Source organism: Mixophyes fleayi, chromosome 4, assembly GCF_038048845.1.
Source record: "Mixophyes fleayi isolate aMixFle1 chromosome 4, aMixFle1.hap1, whole genome shotgun sequence".
Classification (NCBI taxonomy): domain Eukaryota; kingdom Metazoa; phylum Chordata; class Amphibia; order Anura; family Limnodynastidae; genus Mixophyes; species Mixophyes fleayi.
Genome location: NC_134405.1, coordinates 207,576,419 through 207,591,431, shown reverse-complemented (window position 1 = coordinate 207,591,431; position 15,013 = coordinate 207,576,419). Strand labels below are relative to the sequence as shown.

Genomic DNA, 15,013 nt, shown 5'->3' with positions numbered 1-15,013 from the left:
GGTTGAAGGAGAGGCCCTCATAGGAGAGAGCAGCAGGGGAAGCAGTGTCAGAGAAGGATTGCCAGGTTTCGGTGATGGCAAGGAAGGTAAGAGGGTTGGATATGAAGAGGTCATGGATAGAGGGCAGTGTATTGCAGACTGATCAGGCAATTCAGAGGGCACAAGAGAAAGAAAGAGCGGGAAGTTGAGAAATGTGGATGAGATTGGCAGGGTTACTGGTGTGCAAGGGTATTCTGGATCTAGGACACAGGTGAGGGCTGGGGGAGAGGATGGGTATAGGACAGGTATAAGGAGGCATGAGACAAAGGGAGGAGTGGGTAGAAAGGGAGGAGGAGAAGAAAGAAGGTATGGAAAAGGAGGATCTAGAGATTGAGAGTGGGATGGAGTGTGCGAAAGTGCTAGGTGAGAGAGCCACGGGGCCTGAGGACGTAGCAGGGAATACAACATATAATGTGTTACACAGCAACATCCTGCAAAGAGAGATACTAAAATAGAGTGATGAAATTAAGATATAGCAAACAGTAACTATGTAATGCAACAATACTGACAAAAAGGATGGCAATAGTCCATGAGGAAATGGGGCTGGAGGCAACCAAAACCATTTTATGCCCAGTCTATCTATCTCTTCCTCCCTATGCATCTTCATGTTGCCATGTCTCCCCCACTGGTCCTGTCTCCCAATTCATTATTAATGTGTCTGCCTGGCTCCTGCACTTTCTCTCCTCCAACCTCCCTTCCCTCATCCTGAAAGATTTCAACATCCCAAAAGAAAATCCCACCAGTCCCGCTACCTCCAAACATCTCTCATTTGGCCTTTCTCAATAGACTCCTTTCCCCTATCACAACAGAGACCATTACCTTGATTTGGTATTTTTTTCCATTTCTGTCCTGTCTCTGACAACTCCCCATTCCTTTTCTCACAACAATCTCCTCTCCTTTAATAACTTTCCTCCCTTACCCCTCTATCCTCTTATAAGGCCACTCTCACTAAGCGCAACTTTGACGCCCTTGACCCTGCCATCTTCTACCCCATTACCATTGCCCTTTTTACCACCTTCTCTTGCCCTTATAGACTCTTTTTACAATTGCAACCTTACCTCTGCCTTGGACTCTGCTGCCCTGGCTGTCACTCTCAGCCTACAACGATCCCTGTATCAACCATGGAATTTTAAACTGAAAAAATGCTCTTGCATTGTTGAGGAAATTGCGCTGTCTTGTTGACATCCTCCTCTTCAAATTTAATTTCACCTCCTATTGTTCTGCGCTTTCACTCTCAAAACAGTCCTACTTCAACACTTCCATTCCTCCAACCCCCACCTCCTCTTCACCACCTTCAACTCAACCTCAACTGCACTTGACTTTGCTACTTCCAAAATTGGTTACATCCACTGTGATATCTCTTCCCTTTAGGCTCCTTTCCCTTCACCCTCCCTATCTGGTTTACCTACCTTCTCTTCCTTTCCCTCTGTCTTGGGAGAGGAAGCCCATACCCTTCTCACTTTCTCTGTTCCCTCTCTCCTGATGCCTGCTCCCATATTGCCCACCTCATCAACCTGTCTCTTTCCTCCAGTATCTTCCCTGTCTGCTACAAACAAATATTCTTTCCCTTACCTCAAACTCACATTTAGAATATGTAAGGAACACACATCTCAATATTAAAAATATGTTTCCTAACTAGGACCTCACATAGCCTCCTACAGGATCTTGAACATCAAGCGAATTTGGTCTCCTTCCAGTTACTCCCTTAGTCTCACAGTGCTGTTGGATGTTTTGCTAGAATTTCCAGTGTCCCATGCTTCCAACTTGTTTCAACCTCTCAAAGGTCTTTATCAAGGCATCAGGTAAAAGAGAACTAGATTCAGTATTTATAGTCCAGAGTTACCTAATGAACCATACATTATTTCCATAATTACAAAACAAATTCACCTTGTTCATAAATAAACATTTCAGCTATGCGATAATTCCTTAAATTAGAAATAATTAAAAAAATGACTTTGTTTCAGTAAAAACAAAAGCTTGTACATGTTGTTGTAAAGACTGTTCAAAAAGACATGTACCTTCAATAATAAAAGACTGCAATTTTATTTCTTGTGCAAAAGGTCACTAATTAACTTATAACAGCCAAATTAAAGGGTTATTTTTCCCTACTTATCCTTCTTGACATCTCTGTGGCATTTAACACCATAGATCACCTCCTATTCTTGCAAACCCTCTGCTCCTTGGCCTTCTTGACACTGTACTCTCATGGTTCACCTCCTAACTTACCAACTACTCCTTATTCTCTCCACCTATAAATCTACACTTTCACTCTCACAACAGTCCTACTTCAAATCTCTCAATTCCACTGACTACTCCAACCCCACTGCCTCTTCACCACCTGCAACTTCTTCCTCATGCCCCCACTTTTCCTCTCCCCTCCTCCCTTTCTACACTTAGCTTTGCTACTCACTTTGCATCAAAAATTAATTCCATCCACCATGACAGTTCCTCCCATCAGTTTCCTCTTCGATACCCTCCCCTCTGGCTTACCTACTTTGTCTTCCTTTCCCCCTGTCTTGGGGGATGAAGTTCATGCTCTTCCCTCCTCCTACCTCTACCGGCCCACATGTCCCACCCCGACCATATCCTCTCTCAACTCCTTTGAACCCTTGCTCCCACATTGCCCATCTTATCAACCAGTCCCTCTCCTCTGGTACTTTCTCTCCTCCATTAAAAATGCCCTAGTCTCTCCTATTCTAAAGAAACCCTTTTTTAAATCCTGCCTACCTAACTGCAACTACTTACCCCCTCCAAGATTCTTAAACAGGTTATGTGCAACCATCTCACCACCTTCCCCTCCTTATTCCCACTTCAATCTAGCTTTTGGTCCCTCCATTGCATCAAAACTACCCTCACCAAGGACACTAATGATCTCCTTAATTCTAAATCAAAAGATTATTTCTCCCTACTTATCATTCTTGATCTCTCTGTTGCATTTGACACCAGTAACCACCATCTCTTCTTGCAAACACACTGCTTCCTTTGCCTCCATGACACTGCATTTTCATGGTCCCCTCTGCCTTAACCAACCCATTATTCCCTGTCTCTACACTTTCCTCCACCTCCCCGCTTATTCCACTGCCCCCCATATAGCAAATAATAAAACATAAACAATTGAAAAAAATATTAAGAGCATATATAATATTAAAATCATAAGGAACACTAGATCTACAAAAGAGTGACCTTTAGTTAATGTCTATCTATTTAATAATAAAAAGTGGAAATACATGATGGAAATCAATAAAAAATAACAATCATCATCATAATTATTAATTTGTAAGGTGACACAAAACCCTGCAATGTATAACCATATGCAGTGGTCGATGTGGAAATGTAGAAGTGGTGGTATGAATAATGTAGCTGAATGCCAGGAACCACCTAGCCCCTGAAGCTTTAAGGAATTTTAAAATAATTTTAGCTCTAATTTTAGATTATTTTTAACAAAATAGTTTATTAAAATGCAAAAACATATTAAGTGCTATCCTCTTTCTGTTCCCCACCTTTCCCATGTCACACACAAACACTTTGGTACACATACTCTCTTTGTCTCCATGTCTATTCTGTCTGCCAATATTTCTTTTGCTCAATTATGATTTTTTGCCTCATTTCACCTCATTTCAACTAATTTCTGTAGACTTATATATGCCCACTGTGCTACTTGTTTTTCCTAGGTATTTGGGGTACCCCCTTGCCTTACCACTCCATTTTATCTCCATACCCCATGTCTGTTTCCTCCCTTTGCCTTATGTAAGTCCAGTGCTACTGTCTTGCCCTCTTACCTTTTCTTTATCAACCCCATCTTTATACTTTTAATCGTTATTCTCTCAACAGTTCCTGAGTCCTACTTTATGTTCCCACTGTCTCATTATTTTTCTCACTATCAAATTGTAGTTCCAGTATTCCATTGGATAGTTAGAACAGTACTTTATTTATTTACTGGTGTTCAAAGAGGGAAGACTCCTTTGCTTCATGCTTTTTTCCCATGTTCCCAATTTATACTTCCATTACTCCTTCCCACTTGGTCTGTTGGAAAAAGTGTTCATATCATCTCTTCTTCCAAGTGTGCTGACTTCATCATAGCACAGTGCAAACATCACATGTACGTGCTCTAAAAGCTGCGTAAGTAATGTTGTTGTTAAAAATATGAGTTGGTCAGACTAATAAACATAGGAAAAATACAGTACCTATCAATTTAAGTAAATATCTTACGTAATGTCATCTGCTACTGGTAGATGAGAATTGAGTAACCTTGCTTTTGATAACATCTGTTCCACATAAAACATTTTGCAATGTATGTATGTATGTCACAATTGAGTTATAAAGTGACATTTATGATTAATGACTGTTTCATAGCCCATGGTCAATATTTAAACTATAGTCATAGTAGCCCATGCAGCTGCTACAGGGACCTTACGCATAGCTTACCCAAGAATCTGTTCTCTTAGGTAAATGCTGCTGCTGGGGAAGGTTAAAGAGATGCAATAAGTAGAGTACTGGATGATTGTTGAACTGTGTGAATTATCCCAGAAGCTGCACATGTACACTGATTATCTGTGAATATTTCCTGCTATGAACACCTTTGTGTTAATGTACCAAGTAAAGCGTTAATAACAGCTGTTGTTCTAAAAACAATTTTTTTGTTACAGCTCCATGCAATTAAGTCAAAGGCATATTGAAAATTGATAAACATTTATCAAATTGTAAGTAGATAACCTTAAGTAGAAGTGAAAGTTAAGTAAGTATAAGTCTGCCTTAAGATTATAGTGTTTTATAAAAAGTTCTTAACTTATACATGGGATGCTAGGTTGATTTGTCAGACAAATAAATATATCCCATTGGGGAGTACAATTAATGGATATGTGCAGAGCTGTATTACCATATCAAGTATTTACAAAAGACTTGGAAAGATAAACATTACCCATTAGCAGATGAAGAGATCTACATCAATCACAATTTAGGCACATACCATCTTGGGAGAGGTCAGTCAGATGTCTTCTTTCTTGTAGGTTTGTTGCAAGATTTTGTACTCCAAGTTTTGGTAGTTGCTTGTCTGGAACAACATTAATGTAAGTTGGAAGATGTTCAGAATGTCCTATACTTACTATGATGTTAAGTGTTGTGTCCATTTTTGAATTCTTGAGGTGACTATTAAAATTTATCTCTGGTTTAATTTATGTATAAATCGCTGAAATAGAACATGAGACACTTTATATAAGTGAATCTAGGTGGTTGATTGTGTCACAATTGTTTCACAATTCGGAAAATAGTCTGTAGATAATGTATTGCTACTTTAAATTAAAAGCTCTATTGAAGTAAAAAGTTGTACTTCATTGAAGTCTGACTGTATGAAAATGACTAGTAATCGGCATCTTAAAACCCCTCAAATTTTGTGAGTCTCAGATGATCCCATCAATCTGGTTTGCCGTTTTGAAATTCCAAGTTGCTCACAAAAGGGAGGATAAGGAACGGGTGGGGTGTAGATTTTTTACTCTCTTGACTAATTTCCACATCCTTCTTTATGTTTATTTAGGGGTGGATACATGTAACATTTAATTGAAAGATAGAGAGACACTGAGATCAAGTGAATGTATATGTGTTTTTGTTTCTGATCCAATGAATAGCAAATCAGACCTGGAAAGCAAAATTGTAAATTTTAAGGTTTGGCAGATAAAATCAGCCTATGTGAGCCAATTATTATAATTTAATCATGCTAATTCTAGCTTTTTATTAAATATAAACTCTACAATACTTTTGTTTAGAAATTGTAAATCAACTTTTTACAGTAGAAGAGGAGTTATGTGCATTATGTAAATCAGTTTTGAAAGGATAGGCATTTTTTTACTTGCCCAAGATGTTAACATTTATATCCAAATATGTAGCTCTTTTTTATACTTGTAGGATGGTTGATCTGACAATGAATGCTTTGTACCTATTAACCATTACTTATTTTTTCAGGAGGTTCTTCTATAACTAAGTGGATCTCTTTGCAAAATCTATCTGTTGGGCACATTTATATTTATAACTGCAAAAAAGTGTCTCAGTCTTAACATTTTTGGATTCTGCTTGCTCCCAGGAAAGGGTGACCAATCTTAATCTAAGCTACTTGATCAACAAGCCATTTTGCTGTCACGTGATGGCATAGGGAGATAGGATTTTATGGTGGGAACATTCCAAAGCCTCTATAATGAATAGATCATATGTTTTGTGGCAGTGGTTGCAATTGGAATCACTTAGCAATCTGTAAATCATTAAAAGCAGCTAACATTGCAACCCTAAAGAAAAATGAATAATTCCTTCTTTCTTCTGTTCATGTAAAAAGTGATTTAACTTAAAAACATAATTTTTAGAAGGAATTGCTCCTTTAAAATTTCCCTAATTTGATTTTTTTGTCTAGTTTGTTGAATTTAGGAATTGTGTTTCACCTAATTTGAATATTTATTAAACCAGGAAAAGTTTTCTACTTTGCATAAATGGATGCTTTTACTCCATATTTCAGCTTGTGACAAGACCTAATCGAAGGCAGTGCACATATGTGTCATCTCGTGAAATATGATTTTTGAAGAAAAACAAAAAATCATCTGCTAAGATCTGGCACAATCCATTATTTCCTGTGAAACAAAATCACCTACTGTACTGGTCAAGTTGCAGGTTCATGCACTCGATTTGATAGATCACTGAACTTATTTGCAAATCGGACAATTTGTTTCTACTATTCTCTACTGCCACAATGACTAGGATAGCTATATGAACCTCTAGGTTCCCTTTGAATAATCTGAATGTGTTTGGGTTCAGCACCTGAACTCAACAAGATGTGTACATTTCAAAACAGCAATGATGGCCCATATATTGGCATAACCTATTGGCAGATGCCTGTAATAGGTGTCAGCAAAATGTGAATAAGGATGTTAGTCCACACGTTGTCAAATTAACCAAGTTGTTGGGTTATTGTATACACAGGATACAGGTATTGCAACAAACTGCAGGCAAGCAGTCTTGTGGAGACAAGCACTTGTCAGCAATATATATATAGTCTCAGGGAGATTATGTACTTCACACCTGTGTAGTATTGATATCTATAAAAGGCAGCAGCCAGACACTACATGTCCGTGCAGCTCCGCTATTTCTCACTCATACACAGCATACATAAGGGTCACTCATACGCATCAATGGTTTTCTGGCAGTTTCCATCGCGCATGCGCAATAAATAGATAGACGGATAAGATGGTTCTGCTGCCTCCAGACCCCGTTCAGGGAGACACATCATAACGCTTATTCACCCTCAACACCATACCGACTCCATTGCACAGCACAATGCACTCTTCCTAAGCTACAATGCAGTGTATTGCCACTTTATCACAGTAAAATGCTGAATGTCCAATTTAAAATGTGATGACAGCGTTTTTAAACACTTAAAAATGTGGGGACAGATTTATAGTGTGACTAAAAGCAGCCAGGATTTTTCTTGTATGCAAAAAGCAAAATAAATTTGCACCCCCTACATTGTAATATGGTTTGTTCAGGTGCAAATTTACTCCTTTTTTTTTTTTGCATTGCTCCTAATTCAGCATCAGACCCTCAGTGGGTACTGTATATTTTTTTCTCATTTAAAGAGACATTTATAACAAAAATACTGTAAGTATCATCTTAAGAAGAGATACAATAACTTCTTTCTATTTCAAGTTATGACCTCAGTGTTTCTTTTCAATATTTGTTTCCCTTCATTCTTCTGTTCAACCTGTACTTTCCCAGTGTGCAATGTACAGTAATGTTTCTTATCTAGTTATTTTTCTCTATTAATGGTTAACTTTAATAACTTGCACACAGATATGGAGGACTATATAATAATGACCTATACTCTAGGCATCTGGGAGATATTTTCAAATACACTTAGCTGAGCATTTATTTATATTTGATTAAGACCATCTACCTACAAATATGAAGTTGATTATTATCGTATCAGTGATGACGATGATTGTCCTCTGTTTTCTCTCAGGTAAGATATCTATTATTTTATAGCATGTTGTATATAATGGTTTGTTGCTTTTAATTTGAACAATATTACAAACCACTGACTTCGATTTCCAACAACAAGTTTCATCATGCATTGCAGAACAAAGTAACATACATCACAAATAGACATTAAAATGCTGCTGATTGTACTATATTACACAACTTTTGTGTTGTAAAAAGATTTGGTATTTTTCAAATTTGAGTTATTCCAACAGTTAGGCCAAAGGTTAACAAAAATAATATAGTGTAGGCCTTTTTGCGAACAAAAGATATATGTCAAGTATAAGAGTCATCTGAATTATTTATGTATAATTACAGATACTGCAAAGACCAGCGCTGCTTCTGCTGAAGAAAGAGAGGTATAACCACTTGACCTATAACTGATAACACATTTTGTCATAATCTGTTGGGCAGCATGGTGGCTTAGTGGCTAGCACTTTTGCCTTTCAGTACTGGGATCATGAGTTCTATTCCTAACAATGGCCTTATCTGGGTGATGTTTGTATGTTCTCCCCATATTTGCAGGGACTGATGTGAATGAGTTCTTTGTACAGTGCTGCGGCATTAGTGGCGCTATATAAATAGCTGACGATGATGATATGTTCTCTACCTAGAGAGACTATTAAAATTGCTTGGCTTTAAAAAGAGATGAAGCTTCATCATTCCTTTTCTAGTAACATTGCAGCATTTTGGTTATTATGCAAAAGCTTGATTGAGAACCATTTTCAAAGCAGCAAAAGTCAATTGAGAGCCACCACATCGAATTTACTCTTAAGTTAGTATGGGGTATTTCCTATTAATACAGTAGAAATATACAATATATTAAGAGTAATTAACAAAAGTGAATTAGACAGTGCAAACTGTGCTGTCACTTGCATCGTTGCATAAATATCCTTGTTCTTATAGGCAGACACATGGATTTGTGGGACAAAATGGCAGTGTCTGCACCTTCTGATTGGAGAAGTTGGGTGGATCGGGGGCACAGTTTGAATTAGGTGCAGTGGTGCATTTTGTTTTGCACCTAAGTAGAAAAAGAAACTTGTTGATGGTAGATAAATAATATAGGGTGGCATTTTATGGGTAGGTGCACAAATTTTTCCTCCTCGCAAAAGAGCTTTAAATCTCTAGCTGGTCAGACATTTAAACACACAACTTTGACTCTCTTTCACTCTTATGAAATTTTAAGACATATGTCAGACTAAATTGAGCAGTCTTTTAGGAGAAAAATTAATTATGATTTTAAATTAATAGGGTCATGAAGTTCAAGTAGGCTGGACTTTTTAGTGACATTTTTACTGTTTTCACCATGTGCCTTTTCCAGAGTATCCCCAATCCAATAAATATAGCACATATTGATTTTATGACTGGGTTTCTAATGACTGGATAGTAGGCTTGCACCATACAATGTGCTTAGTAGGCAATTAGGCACACTTGTGCAAAATGAGAAGCATTGTGGGATACATATTATGTGGTTCATAAATGAAGCTTAATGACCAGACATTAACATTATATTTTATTACAAGCACAGGCTATCTTGATGAAATAAAGTATGGGTTGCAAATATCAAGGGTTATAACTTTTCCACATTAATCCTTAGCGGTATATTTACTAAACTGCGGGTTTGGATAAGTGGAGATGTTGCCTAGAGCAACCAATCAGATTCTAGCTGTCATTTTGTAGAATGCCCTAAATAAATGAAAGCTAGAATCTGGTTGGTTGCTATAGGCCACTTTTCCAAACCCGCAGTTTAGTAAATCTAGCCCCTAGAATAAGTTTTGTCTATGGTTAAGTTTGTAATAAAAAAAAAAAAATTTCTCTCACTAAGTAGATTATTATTATTATTATTATTATTTTTATTATTTTTATTTGTATTAGTTACTTGTATAAATTAATGTTAAAATGCAATTCTTTCTCATGTTCTTGTATCCAGACCTGGACCTAAAGAACCCTTACATAACAAATGCAGTTGCTTTCTCATTAAAAGGTGTTAATAGTGTAATGCAACTAAAGAACAAATATAATTATAGGATCTTCTTAATGCTAAAGACATTAAATAAAATTATAGTAATGGTGAAAATCTTTTACAGCCCAAATGTGACATAGGTGCAACATCAAGATGTCCACGAAATTACGATCCTGTGTGTGGTAGTGATCAACATACATATGACAATGAGTGTATGCTCTGTATGGAAAGCCGGTAAGTACAATGTTTCAAGATGTTCTACTTGCCTAATCCCACACATGGCCTGGTGTCAAAAATCACAAAGCATAAAATAAATAAATAAATAGTAGCAAAAAATATGCCAAGGTATGCCCCTTGATAAAATCTGGACACCTTGAGATGTATCCTATTAAATATTTCTTGGACCTTTTTCTCTATTCCTACCTGCCAGTAGTAATATTTCTAGTAATATTTTACAGTTCTATATTATCTGTTTTCTTTTCTCTTTGACTATTGGGTTTGGTTTACAATTAATTATATTTATATGTTTTTGTTGTATACTAAGCATGATCATCTTTGTGTAATTTTTAGCTCAAATTTCTACTACAATGTGTGGTCAGTGAGTGTATGGGTTCAGGATACAGCTAGGTTGTCATCCTTTTCTAACACCAAAGCCAAATGAGCTAATTTTTATGCCATGCCTCCAAGGAACTGGCGGTATTGATAAGAATATAGGAACTTGTTATCTACATATTTAAACAGTCCAAGGCAATAGTAAAAAAATAACAACACAAAATTGCTAAAAAAGTAAATTGTTGTGGGTACACTGGATGTAATTCACAAATCGACAGTGTAGGAATGGGGCAGAGGGCCCAAGTCCAGAATTTGCAGTAAAACATTTAAGCCTCTGGTAGTACAGTATCTTAAAGTGTTATAAAATACAGTGAGGAAGAAAATGAATTCCCAAGTTCCATGACCATACTTTATTGGAAATATCAAGCAGAAACAGCAAGATATTTGCTCCTTAATAACTGAAGCTGCACTGTGAGTCATATTATTCAACATAGGCACTTTTCAAAGTTAGTTTTACCAAACGTAAGGAATGCTAATTATACTTGTCTGATCAGTATGTAATAGCACAGGCTCTCTGTGCAACATGACATTACTGGAAAGTGCTAAAGGCACATACTGTTTTCAAAAATGTAAAACAATGTCCAAGAAAATGTTACTATTGGACAGATAAATCTGCTTAGTATGTGTTATCAACAGAACACTATTTCCAGACACAGAACATTACATGTAATGATCACTGGCATGAACGTAGGACAAGATCATAAACTAATGGACACTAAACACCTAGCAAACATGAGCTGGCCACTGGATTTAATCATAATACAATCAAAATACACCCAATTCAAGGATAATAGCGAGTAAGTGATAAATATTAAAAGAAGGGACAAAATCCAGATTTACATTAAATAGATGAGATATATTATACGCAGTGTGTAGTGAGTATTTCTTTTGTGTGTCGGCAAGGGCTTGTTTGCAATTATTTTGATGAACATAAGGTGTATATTTTAGGGCACAAAGACCAGTTTCATCAGGTCACAGGATAGTGAGATGATTATATGGGTGCGCAGGCTGTGTGCATGGGTTGGGTACAGGGCCAGATTAATCAAAGGGCTTTCTAGGCTACAGCCCAGGGGCCTCAGGCAGCTGGGGGACCCAAAGATTCTATGTGGCCTGAGGGTAATTGGGACTGTCACTATATGTGGCCATTCTTCCCCTTAGACAGCTAACAGCAAATCTAATGCTTTTAGCTGCCCGGCTGCTGTCAGTGCAGGCGCGGTGCGCAGCCTGCTTAGTGGTGAGATCTTGCTCGTGAGACTATGATCTCACATGACCTGACCACACTAAGAGGTGCACAGAGACCACACTAAGAGGTGCACAGAGACCGCACCCGTTCTGACAGCAGCCAAGAAGACAGAGGTGCCGTCCAGAGCCTGCAGAGGAGAGCTGGAGAGGAAGAAAACAGACAGCAAATGGGTAAGTTCTTATTTTCTAACAATGGATCAAGAGTAGAAACGGAGCCTGCAGGGGTGATACATTGGGGCTAGGAAGGAAGGGGTATGTGTTCGTGTCATTATGAGGAGGGGGACAATGAGTGCTGTGTGATTATGAGAAGGGGGGAGAGGACATGATGTGTGTGTGTGTCATTATGAGGGGGGTTGGGGACATGATGTTTGTGAGTAGGTATATTAAAATGAACATTTGTCAAGCGACTTATGCCCAATCAGATATTACCAAGGTGCCCTCAGTAATATTTGATTGGGCGTAAGCCGCTTGACAAATGAAGGCCTCACAGTACCCCTAGCCTAGGGGCCTACAAGGTCTTAATCTGGCCCTGGTTGGGTGCGATATGGTGCAGTAAATCTGTCAACACCAAAATGTCGACAGTCAGACATTGCAACTTGACATTACTACTGTCAACAAGTGTTGACAGTCTGTCGACATTTTGGTGTCACCATCGTGAATATGATTACATCCCGTGTGTATGATGCTGGTCAATTGTGCTGTGTAATTTACATACGTAGCAATAATTTATTTCTCACTCCTTAATGTGTTCCAGTGTACTTAAAATCTAAGCCTAAAAATGTTTGTGTGGCTTACACAGTTTTAATTACAACATTGCTGGTACCTAGCTTTTGACCCTTGCTTCAAACTTTTGAATACAACTGTCCAGACCTGAATTAGATATATGTGAATTGGACTTCAAACCATCTGTCCAGTGATCTTAGACATTCCACATAAATATACAGTATTATGCGTGCACAGCACAAGAGCATGTATAGCCCAATGCTTCTTAAATAAAACTAGTGAGACCTAATTATTTCCAAGTGTTTTCCTTTTCATAAAGTTTGCTTCTAACTAGAAATGATAACAAAATGTTTACAAAGGTTATGAGAAAATCAGCACCTGGGTTTTGTTAGATTATCCTTTCCAGGACTAACAGCAGCTTACACAAACTATGAGTCTAGCGTGTTGTTGTCAATATTTTTATATCTCTTCCTATTTCTTGTTTGCAGAAAGAAGAACATTCATATTAGAGTCGCCAAAAATGGAATATGTTGAAGAATGTAGTTTTGTCCTTGTTAAATACAAGCCAAGGTCACCTTACACTTCCCTCGCTATGTAGAACTTTGTTGATTATTATAATGACATAATTGGTATCTGATATATTTTATGCATTTCAATGTATTATTCACAGATGGTGATGAAACTACAGAGCAGCCATCCAGCTAAAAGTGGAGAGAAAGCTGTAGAAAGTGACACTATGAATAGAATATTGCCTCCCCAAGGCCAAAGTCTTTATTTGCATTTAGATATGCACGCTTTTAACACTGTACACAATCTTGCTAGATATTAGGACAGACCTTGAATTACAATAATTATCAGGCTAACTAAAGAAATTGAATTTCACTTTAATGTTAAAATATAATATATAATAAAAAAAAGTGTAAGCATCACTTGCTTATTCAGAATCATAACTGTTGGGATAATTGTACAATTTAGAATGCTAATACAATGTTTCAGTTTTCTGCTATGTCAATATAAGCATAATCCCTGGAAACACATTCTTCTTTGCACAATAAATTAAATAAAACAAGCATAGTTGTTCATTGGTATCTCTTTTGAAGTTAAGTTTACATAATTTACTATGGAGAAATGAGAACATATTTTTAGGGACATTTATACAAGTGGTTAGCGAATTAATACCGTCACAATTATTGGACCAGTGTTGGTTAAATCTATAAGGCAGGGTGCTCACTAAGTGAGTTTTTTTCCAATATCTCCGAGACACTTAGCATAAAGAGAGAGCAAACAATGGAGTAAGGAGGTCTATCCGTGGGACCCACACCGGGACATTTAGAAATGTTAAATGTTACTTGCAATGACAAAAACATTTTTGCCTATGTCAGGTTAGACCTGGCATAGAACAAGCACATTATGGAATTTAAAAAAAAAACTGTGAGTGCAGTTTTTATAAATATTAAGCATTAATTACTATTGCGTTTTGGTTTTTACAGCTCTTTTTGCTAGTTTAAAATATAAACCACAGGCACAAAACTCATGCCAATATAGAAGCTGAGACTGAACACCCTGTATTATTAAAAATGGATTCTCATGTTTTATTATATAACAAGTCATTTGTAAATTTGTCAAAATCTATGTGTGTTTTAGGAACAATAGACTTTTATTGAAAAGGTATGGAAAACATTTGCAGTTTACCATCCTTAAAAAACATGGATAAAGAGTCTCCATTTATGTGAAAGCTCTGTGCTTTAACACACAGAAACAAAACAAATTTTAAAATTACATAGTCAATAGCCCAGTATTTACCTGTCAGGCACATGCTTTTAGTTTTGTGAGTCTATATAAGACTAGTTATACCTACTGACTTCCCAAACTACATATTCCATTTCTGTGCTTATTCCCATTAACTTCACTCACACTCATGCCATCTTGTTGGAATCACAGGTCACAAACAAATACTTATGGAACAATGACATCAACATTATGCGATCATTAGCTTAAACACATAAGGCCAATGCAGAGTGGTGTCGTACGCCAGTTTGCTTAGCTTATCTTGGGTGAAATCAATCTATGCGTGCCCGGAAGTGGGCCCAGTCATATGCTCCTATGCAGACCTGCATCATTCTGGGACTTACGGCCATCTGCTCCTGGAGAGAAGGAATGGAGAGGGAGGGAGGGGAATGCAAAGAGTGGCAAAGTACACTAAAGGGTCAAGTACAGTAAAGGTGTGTTCACGAAATGAAGCTGATGTAGACCTGTAGAAATACATATATATATACTCCTGTTAGGAGGCTGTTATGTACGCCTAGTCGCTATCCAATAGCGATAGTCCACTTCCAGTGATGTGGTTCCAAGGCACAATGTGATTTAATAGCAAAAAGTAGCAGAGTAACAAGTCAGAATAAAATAGGTACAGCCATTACTTGG

General features: G+C 37.3%; 1 protein-coding gene across 1 annotated transcript; it reads left to right on the top strand.

Annotated features, from left to right (window-relative positions):
• Nucleotides 1-7,925: 7,925 nt before the first annotated feature.
• LOC142150059 (trypsin inhibitor ClTI-1-like) lies at nucleotides 7,926-13,611 on the top strand. The gene is made up of 4 exons (XM_075205307.1): nucleotides 7,926-8,032; nucleotides 8,368-8,408; nucleotides 10,137-10,246; nucleotides 13,078-13,611. The coding sequence occupies exons 1-4, from the start codon at nucleotides 7,975-7,977 to the stop codon at nucleotides 13,121-13,123; spliced, it is 255 nt and encodes an 84-aa protein (XP_075061408.1). The 5' UTR covers nucleotides 7,926-7,974; the 3' UTR covers nucleotides 13,124-13,611.
• The last annotated feature ends 1,402 nt before the right edge of the window (nucleotides 13,612-15,013 follow it).